The following is a 13878-nucleotide window of genomic DNA, read 5'->3' as shown; positions in this document are numbered from 1 at the left end:
GATCATAGAAAGAGTGACTAAAGCAGAATGTGTCATGAACAAAAGGTTTTCAAGATAATTATTTATTACATTATAGACTAACATAACCATTTTAAAACTCTATTCTAAAGGGGTTATCACTCAATGTTTCAAGCACCGTTTCATGAGACATAACAGAAAGTATTAATTCTCTTCTGCCAACCTATCCTGTTACTAAGTAAACTACTGGTAACTTAAATTTACTTAGAGTAAATTGCAGAAAATCAGAATATTGCAATTACAAATTCTTATCAGAACCATTTACTAGTATTGTTATTTCTTTTCTCTTGAGGAGAATATGGCATATATCACGCCTTTCATGCAATACTAGAAACATTGAGCATTATCAAATACAACCCTCTGCAAATCTGATGCATCAGAAATCAGTCACTTGTTAGGCTATACAACTTGCATAAGCACTATAGTGATAGAACTGCATAAATTGTAGTTGACTGTATCACTTTTACATAGCAGCAGACATTTTAACTGCTTAAATTAAAGCATATAATTAAAAATCTACAATATATTGTATTAAATAAGCAAACAGGTCTTGTGGCCAAAATAAAAGCTACATGTTGAAAGTATAACTAAAAAAATATGGTTTCCACCAGGGAGCTGTCCTGTCCTGCAAGGAATTCCCTCTTGAAGAATTAAATTTATTTGACCTTTCCCCAAAAAATAAAACTAGAGATTTATGTAATTTCCCTATACAGTTCTCTATAAATACTTTTTCTTTATCCTGCACTTCTGCTAAAGGACACTAACAGTGCTTAATTCATTGAAGTCTACACTGGGAAGAGAGGTACTTAAATCTTGCTCTCTTCCAGTTCATTTTCATGTTCAGGGGGAAAGTAACAGTTTGTATTCACTAGAACAAACTTTACAAACAGAGTAGAATTTCCATCTCCCATTTTACCCATCCTGTGTGCTATCTGTTCTCAAGGGTTAGGGTTGTCCTAAGCAGATCTGGAAGGTGTATGACAGCAAGCGAGCAAAAATCATTACACAGTGCTAGACTGTCGCCGATACGGATTACCAACAATACCATAATATACTCAATATTCTGCAATATATTTTTGTTCTTCCAGTGCAGTGCGATAGCCACACATTCCCGTTCAGATGGGATATGTCAGCTTGCTGTTATTAAATACTTGTCACCTTATTGATTATATTATAAAAAACTAAACAAAGAAGATACTCCCATAAATCAAACAGACAACCATGTTGCTGCCTCATTGCAATGATGTGAATATAACTGGTACAGCAACTTTCAAGTCTGTATTTACTTTTTAACACTTGAGAAACTGTGTCTCACTCTACACCTCATTTTACAATGTCATACACATTAATTGCAACAGTTGCTAGATTACATTTTGAACCTATTAATATTTAAAGCCAGTAATGCACTTAAAATGTATAGGCTACTTTAAGCAATATGAAACAGGAATCTAGAGAAGAATAAGGGAATACACTTGTATAACACATGTTGAGGTATTATTAAAATGTTTCACTGAAGATTGCTTTTTTTATTCAATCGGTTACTTCACTTACATCCCATAGTTTTTCTTCCAAAAGTGGAACTCAAGGTAGCTACAATGGGACTCAAGATGGCATATACCTTTCTGATTCAAGTTTGATCTCTTATTCTTCACTGGAAGTATTGTTCATATTAAGTGATTTGTGAAGTAGCAAGTAATCTATGTAGTACAGAAGAGCTACAAGAGGAAATGTGTTTTTCTGTAAGATCAAATAATTCTCAGAGAAATAAACAGCATGGAATATTACTGAACCATTACCTTGCTGCAGCTCTAGTGACAAAAGAAGAGTCAGGCCTTGCAAATAACTCCTATGCACATTATTTTTTTCTTTCTAAGTGGAGTTTTCCCACTTTGTCAGCCACATAACTACTTCATATCATTTCAATGGCACATTTTGGGAAAGGACATGCAAGGAAGAGAACAAAATTTGTACATGCTTCCAAATGTGTACCTACACGCACCATGCAGACAAATTGTACATGTACCTCCATTTTAAAATGAAGCAAAAATTTGGTTGTGCTTTGAGTGCTGTAAAAGTTACATGCACAGTGGTCTAGACACTTTCCTACTAATCCTTGCTTTCAGATTTAAGAAATCCTAACACACAGGAAATTATGACATTGGTGTAAGACAAGGCAAATGCCATGCGAACAGTGACGTTATATGTGGGTTACTAGCAAGATTTGGGATAGGTAAACAGAAGAGCAGACTGTTTTCACAGAGGTACTGCTTGATATCAGGGGTGCACCTGACATCAAATAGCCACAAAATGCTCTATAAGATAAGCTTTCCATTGATTTCTCAAAACACAGATACCACAAACAGCCAAAACATGAGGGTTTTTTATGGAGGAGATGTGTTCTTGAAAAGTAACTGAGACAGAGGAATCATAATAGGGGGTCGCTTAGAATTACTGTAAGAATGGAGAATCCATGCTGATATTTGGAAAAGGAGGGGGGTCCACACACAAACATCTGCATTCTGAAGTACACAAGCATATTAACAACTTAAAATTATTTCACAACACTACTTACCTTTACCCCATGCCCAGTGTCATCTAAAATTGTATAATCAATAGGTTTTCTAATATAACGAACTGGTCTCTCCAGATTAGCTGGCGCAATGATTTTGTGAGTTCTTGAAGTATTCTTGTTAGTAGTCAAGATGCCAATTTCTCTTCTAGCCACTTTTTCTTTGTGTATGTCAACTGTCTGCAAACATAATCAAAGTGATTAACTCAATTATTATTAACATGAATTAATAAAGCCAGTTAATATCACCACTACCTTCATCATGTCACAGATATCTGTAGCCTATCGTTTTACTTTAATTAACATAAATCTTCTTTTAATGTAACTTTTGGTTTATATTACTCAGTATTACCACATTCATCTATACGAGATGGCAATAGTCCATTATATTTGAACAGAACAGGAATGTTATTCACAGAAACAAAAGGCTAACGGCAATGTCATATAATTAAACAATCCAAGTCAGATCTAAAAGCTTGCCCCTGGCTCTTATTACATTTGCTATGAGTGTGACATGCATTTTCATGCTCATTATCATATTTTATAAATTTTCCTTCAATTATGGTAATAAATATGTCAGAAAAATAAATTTGAGAAGCTGTCCTAGAAGAGATGTCACTACTAGAAATATGAACCATTATTCCTCCTGAATGCTCTCACAAACAGAAATTGTATATCACTAGTCACAGGCATTTGCAATCAAGTAGTCAAACCTGGTTTAAAGAATCATCTAGAGTCCTCTATTCCAAAAGATAATTTCACACATTTAGTATTAAACATGACCAGGGTAGCAGAAAATCTACACAGCTGGAATCCTTCTTTCCCCCCCCCCCCCCCCCCCGCCTGCCCCCCATAATCTACTAGTACTACACAGAGATTTTTTAAATTATAGTTGCCATTTTAAGCCAAAAAACATAATTCTAAAGTACATTTTAAGGCTACTAAATATGTCTCAAGCAGTTTTTCTGGATCTATCTAATATGACAATACCTTCTAAGGTCTATTTGTAGCAACCACCATGATATTTAGTTATTACTGGTATCTCACTAGTCCTGTGAGAAGGGTATATTTCAGGACTATGCACATTTATCATCAGACCCACATTGAACTAGAATGGGCAAAGATATTACATTTTAATTCAGATTCTCAAGATCACCCAAATCCAATGTTACCCACTGTATTCTTGCATACAAATAGAGCAAACATAAATAACAACTCACTTGTGAAATGTGGTTGATTGAAGATTCCATGCGCCGAAGCTGGGACGCCTGGATATCCAGCATCTGGAGAACATTGTTGGCTAAGGTGTTGATCAAATAAGCTACGCTAGCTAAAGACTGAGTTGTGTATGCTTTGGTTTCTTCTAGGGCCCGTTGTTTATCTGTTGACTAAATAAAAAAAAGGGGGGGGGGAATCATTAGACTTGTATATTTTGGTCATGAAGCAATGTGTTACAATATCTTTTTGAACATTCTCAAATGCTGAGTCAATGCACACTTCAGCAATTTTCTCTCTCCAAGGCCAGCCATTCTGTAGCATACAAAGAAATTTTAAAGAAATTTTAACAAAAACAGCATCCAAACAGGAATGGAGGACAATAGTTCAATATACGGCATGGGGCTAAGTACCACAATAACAAGTACACAAGGAAATGTGACCTATGTCCAAACACCCATTTTCTCCAAGATGAGACAGACAGGTCATACAACAATCTTTTAGGGACTCTAATAACCAAACCAAAGCACATTTTTCAGTGTTCAAGAATCTTGCAATTTTTCTTTGTATTCATGTTTGAATGTATTATTTTACCCAAAAACTGGTTCTTACTGCACTGCAGGCTTGTATTATATCCCTTTAGTTTTGCTGTAACCTGCAATGAAAGCATTTGTAAGTAGGCAGGTTAAAAATAAAAAAGGAAGTGCCATTTGAAACAAATATACAACAAAAGGGGAGGACAACAATATTCATTTTACTTTCATGATTAAATCAACAGATAGATGGTTTAAATAACATACAAAACAACAAATCAGCAATTTCGTAATCCTGTACTACAATGTACCATACTGCATAACAACCCGAATACTTAGCAAACACCGAAAGTTTTAAATCCAACCCATGATTGCCGTATCTTAGTAAACCTCCCTCAGTGCCCTGGAAAAACTACTAAAATCATATTAGAACTTACAAAAATAGCCTAAAAATCTTCCCAATTGTCAACTGGCATATAAAATATCTATTCATGTGAGTCATGTAAAGTTTGGGGAGAAAAATTTTCTACCAGACATTACTAGGTTTATGTTATTTTCATAAGATTGATTCAAATAACATGTTAGAAATTTCAAACACCTTCAAATTTGATCCTAACTATCTCATTCTTGCCAAATGAACCAATCACTAATGCAAAAGTAAATTTCTGTTTTGTTTAAAAAAAAAACAGAGCCAGTGTGTTGTAGTGGTTTAAGCATTAAACTATGGCTCTGGAGACTTGACAGTGGAAGACAACTCAGTGACCTTAGGCAAGTCACACTCTCTCCACCTCAGAGGAAGGTAAAGGCAAGTTCCCTCTGAAAAAAATCTTACCAGGAAAAACCCATAATAGGTTCTCCTTAGGGTCACTATAATTTGGAAATGGCTTGAAGGTACACAACAACAGTACGTAAACATATTAAGCATTTATTTCCAGATTCATCATATGATAGGATGAAGAATATTCAGCTTGTTCCTGAAGAGGCCGCACCTTCCTTGATGGACCACATTAATGGCTTGAAGGTGCTTACAGACCAAGGCACAAATATTCTTTCCAACATGGAATTCCTTTTACCATTTTATGCTAGTGTAACATCTACAGCTACTTCCTAGATAAATATATCTTAGACTCCACTATTCATGTACTGGCACTGTTCTGTTTTGATTACTGCAATGTACTGTACATAGGACTATCCCCAAAATGGTCTGGAAATGTCAAGTACAATAGTACAAAATATAGCAGCTAGTCTACTGACTGAAAAGTGATATCATGATCCTATTATGCCAGCATTATATCTTTTTCACTGGCTCCCATCTCCCTGCTATAGCTAGTTCTTCTGCTAACTAGTAAGCCCTTCAGGGCATGGGATACAGAACCTAAAGAAATAAGTTTTCCTTTATATTCATAATCTGCCATCACTTTCAGAGGGGGTTGCTCCAAGTGTTTGTTCTGAGAACAGCAAATAACTACTGCAAAGTGATCCTTTTCAGCAGTCATCTCATCCTAATCTAATTACAGGATAAACTCCCCATGAAATCTGGCTGGTGCCAAATTTGCTTTTTAAAGCTGTTTTGAAGTCAGGGTTATTATTTTAATGACTTACATATTTCTATACATTGGTCTAATCTCTGTCAGTTTTAGATCTTCCTGACAATGTGTTACAATTAAACATGGGCAAGTATTTCCCTCCTCAACAAGCTCTCTTTCAGCTCAATGTATGAAGCTATTTATTTCTAGTGTTCTAGCAGACATCTTCAACAGCACTTTTATAATTCAAAACAGCTTTTCTAAACCTGGTATCATCTAGAAGCCATCTTCAATTCCCATCAGAACAGACAGCCTCAATAGTCAGGATGGCAATACAATAAAATATGTAATGCATACCAAGCTGCTCTGAGCATAAAATAATAATAATAATAATAATAATAATAATAATAATAATAATAATAATAATAACAACTTTATTTTTATACCCCGCCCCATCTCCCCGAAGGGACTCGGGGCGGCTTACATGGGGCCAGGCCCGACAAAACAAACAAAACAGTAACAAAGCAATAAGACAATTATCCCAGTAAAAACATCAACATCAATAAAAACAATCATTAAAATCAACAAGCAGGATACAGTGTTAAAAACAGGAGACTAATTCGTAGATCCCAGGCGAAATGCAGAGTGATACGAAATGGGAAAAGGAAATTTCACAGTTGGACAATAAAGTGCGGTATAAAATGGCAAAACAACAACAATGGGACTATTATGGAATGGACAGATAGATCAATCCAGCAACAACTAAACATCGAAGGCCTTTTGAAACAGCCAGGTTTTTAAGCTCTTCCGGAAGGAGAGGAGGGTAGGGGCCTGCCTGATCTCTCTAGGGAGAGAGTTCCAAAGCCAGGGGGCCATGACGGAGAAGGCCCTCTCTCTCGTCCCCACCAACCGTGACTGCGAGGGTGGTGGGAGCGAGAGAAGCCCCCCCCCCCCCGACGAGCGAAGAGAACGTGTGGGTTCATAGAGGGAGATGCGGTCTCTAAGGTAGGTGGGTCCCAAACCGTTTAGGGCTTTGTAGGTGATAACCTGCACCTTGAATTGGGCCCGGAAAGTAAATGGCAGCCAGTGAAGCTCCTTAAACAGAGGCATTGAACGCGCCCTGTAATTCGCTCTGTTGGCAACCACTATTTAAACTTTTTCAGAATTGTGGGAAACTGTGCCCTCACTATGTTGTTACAGATGTCACACTAAATGTTAATCATATAGGAAACACAACTACTGCTCAATGCTACTCTATCTGCATTAAAAGAGGAAATTTCCCCTATGAATTACAGACTCATAACTGAACAAAAATAGTAATTAGAATTTGGTTGTTTGTGTGACACCATCATGAAAAGCAAAACCAACAGTTCCCAATTCCACTAATACAGACAACTTGTTGCCTTTATATATCTTCAAAAATTAATGTCTATAAACATTTTCCCAACTTTCCCACATCTGTATCAACACATTATATAGATGTTGGGGAATATGATATAATTGGCATTCCTCTCCTAAGAAAGCCCCTAGACCAAGGGTCCCCAAACTAAGGCCCGGGGGCCGGATGCGGCCCTCCAAGTTCATTTACCTGGCCCCCGCCCTCAGTTTTATAATATAATATTTTTATATCAGTTTTAATAATATAAGATATTGTATATACATATAATATTGATAATATTGTTATACAATATAATACTAATAGTAATACCATATAATAATATTAATTATATGTTATATATTACATATTATATAATAGTATAGTGGTATAGTTCAATATAGTAATATATAATGCTAATATTGTGTTATGCTAATAATATAATATATTGTATGTACATACAGCTGCTCTGAGTCCCCTTTGGGGTGAGAAGGGCGGGATATAAATGTAGTAAATAAATGCAGTAAATAAATAATTAATTTTAGACTTAGGCTCAGCCAAAGTCTGAAATGACTTGAAGGCACACAACAACAACAATCCTAATTAACTTGACTATCTCATTGACCAGTAGCAGGCCCACACTTTCCATTGAAATCCTGATAGGTTTATGTTGGTTAAAATTGTTTTCATTTTTAAATATTGTATTGTTTTTTCGTTGTTGTTGTTGTTGCACTACAAATAAGACATGTGCAGTATGCATAGGAATTTGTTTTGTTTATTTCAAATGACAATTCGGCCCCTCAACAGTCTGAAGGATTGTGGACCGGCCCTCTGCTTCAAAAGTCTGGGGACCCTTGCCCTAGACAGTCATGGAGTCACCATAAGTCAACAGGAGTCTTGTAGGCACACAATATAATCTAAATTTGGAGCTACTTTCATTTTGCTTACTTTGAATAGTGTTGGCACACCACAGGCTGCTTCTTTGGCACATACATTCACACAAACATCGAATCAGAATAGAGAACATCCAATATACTATGTAGGAAAAGCACAAACCATAATTCAAGTTGAATACGTACAAGGAATTTTTACTTCAAAGAGGGGCTAGACAAGGGACGGGGAGCTGTACCCCATAGGCTGCATATTCCTGTATGGTTTTTATAGTGATATGGCTTCAAATTGATTCCCAGTTATTGCAACCCTTTCAAAGATTTGTTCCAAACACGTCTACCATTCTGAAGCTGATGGAGTGTGGCCTGCTGGAAATCGCCTTGTGAGTTCCCATGACTGAGCAGATATTCAAACTTTATTCTCTCAAAGTCCTAATTCAATAAACAAACCAGTAATTGACACTGGTTCTCCCAAAGCCCTCAACTATCCCATCAACTTATTTCAGATGAAAATTTTCACCCATCAATAACATTAGAGAATAAAGAAAGTTTGGCCCCAGAACTCTCAGTACTCGTAAATCTTTAATGCCAGATTTTTTTTCCAAAATGAAAACCATTATCATTAAGTCCAGCAGAGCACACTTCACAGAGGTTATGAGTTTAAAATGCCCCCAGCTCTACAATTCCCCACCCCAGTGTTGTATATGGCAACAAGAATTTTATTCTCAGCCACTAAGCTAACTAAATAGCATTGGCAAAATCACTATAAATCTCCACAAGATTGTTACAAGAATGTATTGATGTAATTTCTCATATGCTAATTAAATTGTGACTAATACTACTGTAGTTCCATCACAGCTCCCATCACTACAGCAAAACAAGTAGGTGTGTGGTCTTAGACCAATTGATGTATCATCCACTGGAGAAAAATCCAGCATCATCATCAGTTTCTTTGTCTTCTCCAGAGAACATATTTGAATTAATAAATATTTCCCCTTCCCAGAACTGTAGTTTTGTGAGAGAACTTCAGTACTGTGAGGAAGCAGATACGTAGCACTACACTCAGTTATAATTCCTAAAATTCTAGAAGGGGAGAGGGTAAAATGAGCTATAATCAAAAGAGTTTAAGACTTATAAAAATGCATAGTCTTTGTCTTCTCCTTGAAAATACTTTTATCCATTGTTGGGGAGAAAAGGAGTTGCCAACTTCCTCTCTGAAAGTGTTGTTTTCATTTTACTGCAGCTTGGGAATCTTACAATGAAAAGGAGAGTATCCGTACATCCTAAAAAATATATATATTTTACCAAAGACAACTTTAGATGTGAGGATGGTTTATTTAATTCATAACAAAATATTCACAAAATCAAATAATCACTGCTACTACTCCAAACTATGTGCAATAATTCAATATAAGAATATCTTTCTAACTATTCTCTAGGTATTTGGAGATACAATTTTCTCGTCTAAAACTCTGAAGTATAAGAATATAGGTGGTATAGTACAGGTGGTATAAGGAAACAGAATGTTTAGGAATTCTGGACAGCATACAAATAAAAAGTGTTGGCATGTAATCAGCAGGCAATTCAAAATGCCAGTGAAGAACCATCTTGTTCCCAGATAATAAAAAGACACAACACTTCTTGCATAATTTAGGGATTCCACCGTATTCAGAATTTCTTTGCATGATTTTTTATTAAACGGTGTTCTAGAATAGGGTGCATAATTTACCTTCAAGTCATTCTATAAAAATAGAAGATGCTATGAAGAAATCCAGATGATACTTATATAAATACATATTGCACATTTTCAGCATAAAATGGCTCCCCAAACCATCTCTTCCATAATGACCATGGATATAAAGTGCTATAATCTGTAAAAATATTTTTACAAGATGCCATAACAGCTTGACTTCAGGCACAAGGTACACATTATATTCTCTACAAATTCAACTGCCTTCTAGATTCCACCTAAGATTCTCAACTTCTAGGGCTGGTATACACTAGCACTAAACCGATGTCAGCAAAAGCACTCAGAAACAGCCAAGAGCTGTCCCAGAACTCTGTAGAAGTGAAAGGGACAACAACAGTAAAGTGACAGTTCAACTGGATTGAACAGTTTTCACCCACACAGGATGGTCTGGACTAGAGATGTGAAGGTCTGGAAAAAAACTCTTTTTCCCCAATTTTTCTGGGGTTTTTTTTTCCAGGCCTTCCCATCTCTAGGGTCTGGACTCTGCCTTGCCGCCAGTTGTGGGCATAGACATAGAAATGGTAGCCATTCCCGGGGCCAACACAAAATATTGTTACTCCAGACTGGTCATGTATTTTAGGCACAAATGAATCCTAAGGCAACTCTTCTCTAGCCTCTACCTCTGAAGGATTCCAGCACAGAGTAACAGCCTCTGGCTCCACCCCACAAGGCCTAAACTACATCCTATGTTGGTGCGCACTCCTGTGCCTTGAGCAGAAATAGCGGGGTGGAACTCTTATTACCAGGTACCTTTCTCCAGTCTGGCCTCTATAATTTTTCTTCATCATGTCCTGAGACAAGGCTGGTTTCTTGTCTCCAAGCTATTATTCCCTCAGGGTTGTTTCTTGGTTCATGCTCCATCTTCCTGGTGTTTCCCTCTGGAATCCTCCTATACGGTTCACTTTTCCTTCTTTTGCTTCTTTCCCTTCCTTGTCCACTTCCTGGTTCCTCAGATTGTTCTTCCTTCTTTCTGCTTTCTCTTTTTCCCTTGAACACTCCTTCCTTGCTCTCTATCCCCAATCCTAAGGAAGAATGAGGCACCATCACTGTGATCTGGGGGGGAGGGGTTACCTGTCATCATCCCAGAGGAAAGAGGAGGCGGAACCAACCCTGTGTGCCACTTATCCTTTTCCTCTCCTACATGCTGCGAGCGTCTGTTTGGCCAAGGCAAAAGAAACCCAGGACAAACAGGAAGAGGAGAAAGAACTGGTCTCAGGCACATCCAAAATATCACTTACTCACAGATCCCATTCCTCCTCCTGTTTGTCACATATTTCTGTTCCCCCCAGTAACTCCATTCTTTGGCCCAGGCAGACCCACCTTCTAAACAACTTCCCTGCTCACCTCCTAAGGACATTCACATGGCTGTACCAACTTTGGAAGGCAGTGGTGATGGCACAAACATGCAAATAATCAAAACCATGAATGTGAAACTCATAAAAGTGTAAGGATTACTGTACTCCACAATATGAAGTATTAAACTTGCAAATTACAATGTCATAATACAACATGTGACTAGAAACCTGCAGTTTAGAATACAGTTCAAAATTTGTATTTGAAGAATTTCTAAGAAAATATTATTCACTATTACAATCAAAAAATTTACCTTGTATTATTTTTCAACCTGAATTGACACAATAGCAGCTGAAGTAACAGTACTTTGTTCATTCTAAGAATCTTCTAATGTGTTAAGCCATGTGTTTAGGCTATTGTTCCAGAGTAGAAGATTGGATGTACACAGGCACATGCATACGTACACACTCTTTTACTTAGTACAGCCAAAAGTAAAATAGTTAAATTAAAATGGGCATTTTAAACTATGCATACTACTTTCAACTTTGTTCTGCTTCAGGTACCAAAAAAGAAAGGATAAAAGCAATGAAGCAGTCAGGCATTAACAACTGAATTTAAAAACGCAAAAGCTTTAAATGATGTGATCTATAATAGTTGCAAAAAGTTACATCCTTCCTTTTCATATCTACCATTCCAAACAGTGCCAAGGGAATGCAGTCAATAATTGAGCACTCCTACCTATTTAGCAAGGGCAGCATTTTTAAGTCAGTTGCCAGCCAACAATGCAGTCATCTTTCAACATGGACGTAGTAATTTGCTTTTTAAAGAAACTAGTGAAATCAATTGGCAAGAAGATAACTTTTTTTTCAGCCTGAAACAGTCGGAGGCCATTTTAATAAAAGCTGAGAAGCTAACCATCTGGTCATTTGTTCCTTAAGCAATGATTTTATCAGATGCAACAACAGTTTTTCAGTACCACATTCACAGTAGACAAACAAGCAAAAGAGGTATTTCCCTCATGCTCCACTTTAGCCATAGGATATTGACAAAGCTAACCAAATAACTGCAATCCCATCTTTCTACAAATTTTGCATTATTTATGAAAGAACATAATTAAAAATAGATATTAGACCCAATGCAATAGAAAAGAAGAACAAGTCAATTAATACACATTTAGAAATGCATTTTTCTTAGACATGTATATATCATTGATATACATGCTTTCTTCCTGAAATGCAGAACAGACCCACACATGAGAGGAAACACTGAGTGGTCTCTGATTTTGGAATCCAAAAAAAGGTGACCAGCTAAAAGTTAATGGTAAGAATTCTACATGCTTTGGGAATATAAGTTGCATAATTCCTGCCACCTTTTTGAAATAGCTGGTTAGGAACGTATTTTTAAATACTATTTACATTTAATTTGGTTTTAATGTTTGTATATAGATTTTAAATTGTATTGAAATGCTTTTAATGTAAATCACTTTGAGTTTCCTTGTGGAGAGAAAAAAGCAGGGTAAAAATAAACATAACAACAACAACAACAACAACATTTAACAGATTTATTAAAATAGTTTGACAATCATTCCTGAAGTCTGAGAATTTGAAGAATACTATTGGGAACTGAAAAACCAGAGTAAAACCACAGCTTTCTTTGTGCAAATTAGCAAGCAGAAAAAATGTTAACAAATGGCCTAAACATCTAGGCAGGGTGATACGAAGATAGGTATTCTTTTATACACTTAGGATTCATATCTTTTGGACCTTTGAAAAGCTCAAACAGCTACTTCAGGCAAAAATCATACAGGAGAAGAAAAGTGACAGTGCTGGAATCACAGGCCTACATTTTATATCAGGTGTTGTTTCTGTTGTTTCATGGCTGGTTTGGAGGAATCTCAATGCAGGCAAAGGAAACTCCAGTCTAGGTCATGTGGGGTCTGAGGCAAAGGACTATCTATCTATCTATCTATATATAAGGGTAATGAAATTTCGGCCTGGGACAAAACAACAAACCTACACATCCCAGAAACACTAAACTTGGCAGCACAACCCCTCATCCATGCCTCTATGTTCATACAACAAAAAGAAAAGAAAAATAAAGTCCTAATTAGAGGGAGAGGAATAATTGTTTTTATCCAATTGCTGCCAGTTAGAAGGTTAAGCTCCAACCCACTTGGTCTCCTAGCAACCCACTCAGCCCAGGGGACAGGCAGAGTTAGGCCTCACTTAGGTCTCTTCCACACTGCCTATAAAATAGAGATTATCAGATTTTGACTGGATTATATGGCAGTGTAGACTCAAGGTCCTTCCATACGGCTATATAACCCATTTATAATCTTATATTATCTGCTTTGCATTGGATTATCTTGACTCCACACTGCCATATAATCCACTTCACTGTGCATTTTATACAGAAAGGAAGCTGAGAAAGGAGTGAAGCAGTGTGTATTACCAAAGTCATTATTATTACTATTATTTTATTATGACACAGCAAACAAGATAGATATGCTGGATTTCATATCACAAAATCACAAGTCGAACACTTCCCAAGTGTCTAGGACTGTGTGATGTATTTTCGGATGATGCGTGCAGATCCCAGCAGGGTGGCTTTTTGCAGTTGGCAGATCGTAATTTTGTCAATGTCTACTGTTTCCAAATGCCGGCTGAGATCTTTTGGCATTATTATTATTATTGTTGTTGTTGTGTTGTG

The 13878-nt window shown here is 36.7% G+C and overlaps 1 protein-coding gene across 15 annotated transcripts in view; it reads right to left on the bottom strand.

Moving 5' to 3' along the window:
* The window catches only part of abi2 (abl interactor 2), a 72264-nt gene that overhangs the window by 30209 nt on the left and 28177 nt on the right, over positions 1–13878 (bottom strand). For all 15 annotated transcript variants that reach the window (XM_062962152.1, XM_062962191.1, XM_008114953.3 and 12 more), the window contains exons 2-3: positions 3808–3975; positions 2591–2767 (exon numbers count right to left, since the gene is read on the bottom strand). In XM_062962152.1, coding sequence (XP_062818222.1) covers positions 2591–2767; positions 3808–3975 — 345 coding nt within the window. The remainder of the gene's footprint in view (positions 1–2590; positions 2768–3807; positions 3976–13878) is intronic.

This window comes from Anolis carolinensis, chromosome 1 (assembly GCF_035594765.1).
Source record: "Anolis carolinensis isolate JA03-04 chromosome 1, rAnoCar3.1.pri, whole genome shotgun sequence".
NCBI lineage: Eukaryota > Metazoa > Chordata > Lepidosauria > Squamata > Dactyloidae > Anolis > Anolis carolinensis.
Note: the sequence above shows the minus strand (reverse complement) of the source record. Positions and strands in the feature narration are given on the sequence as shown.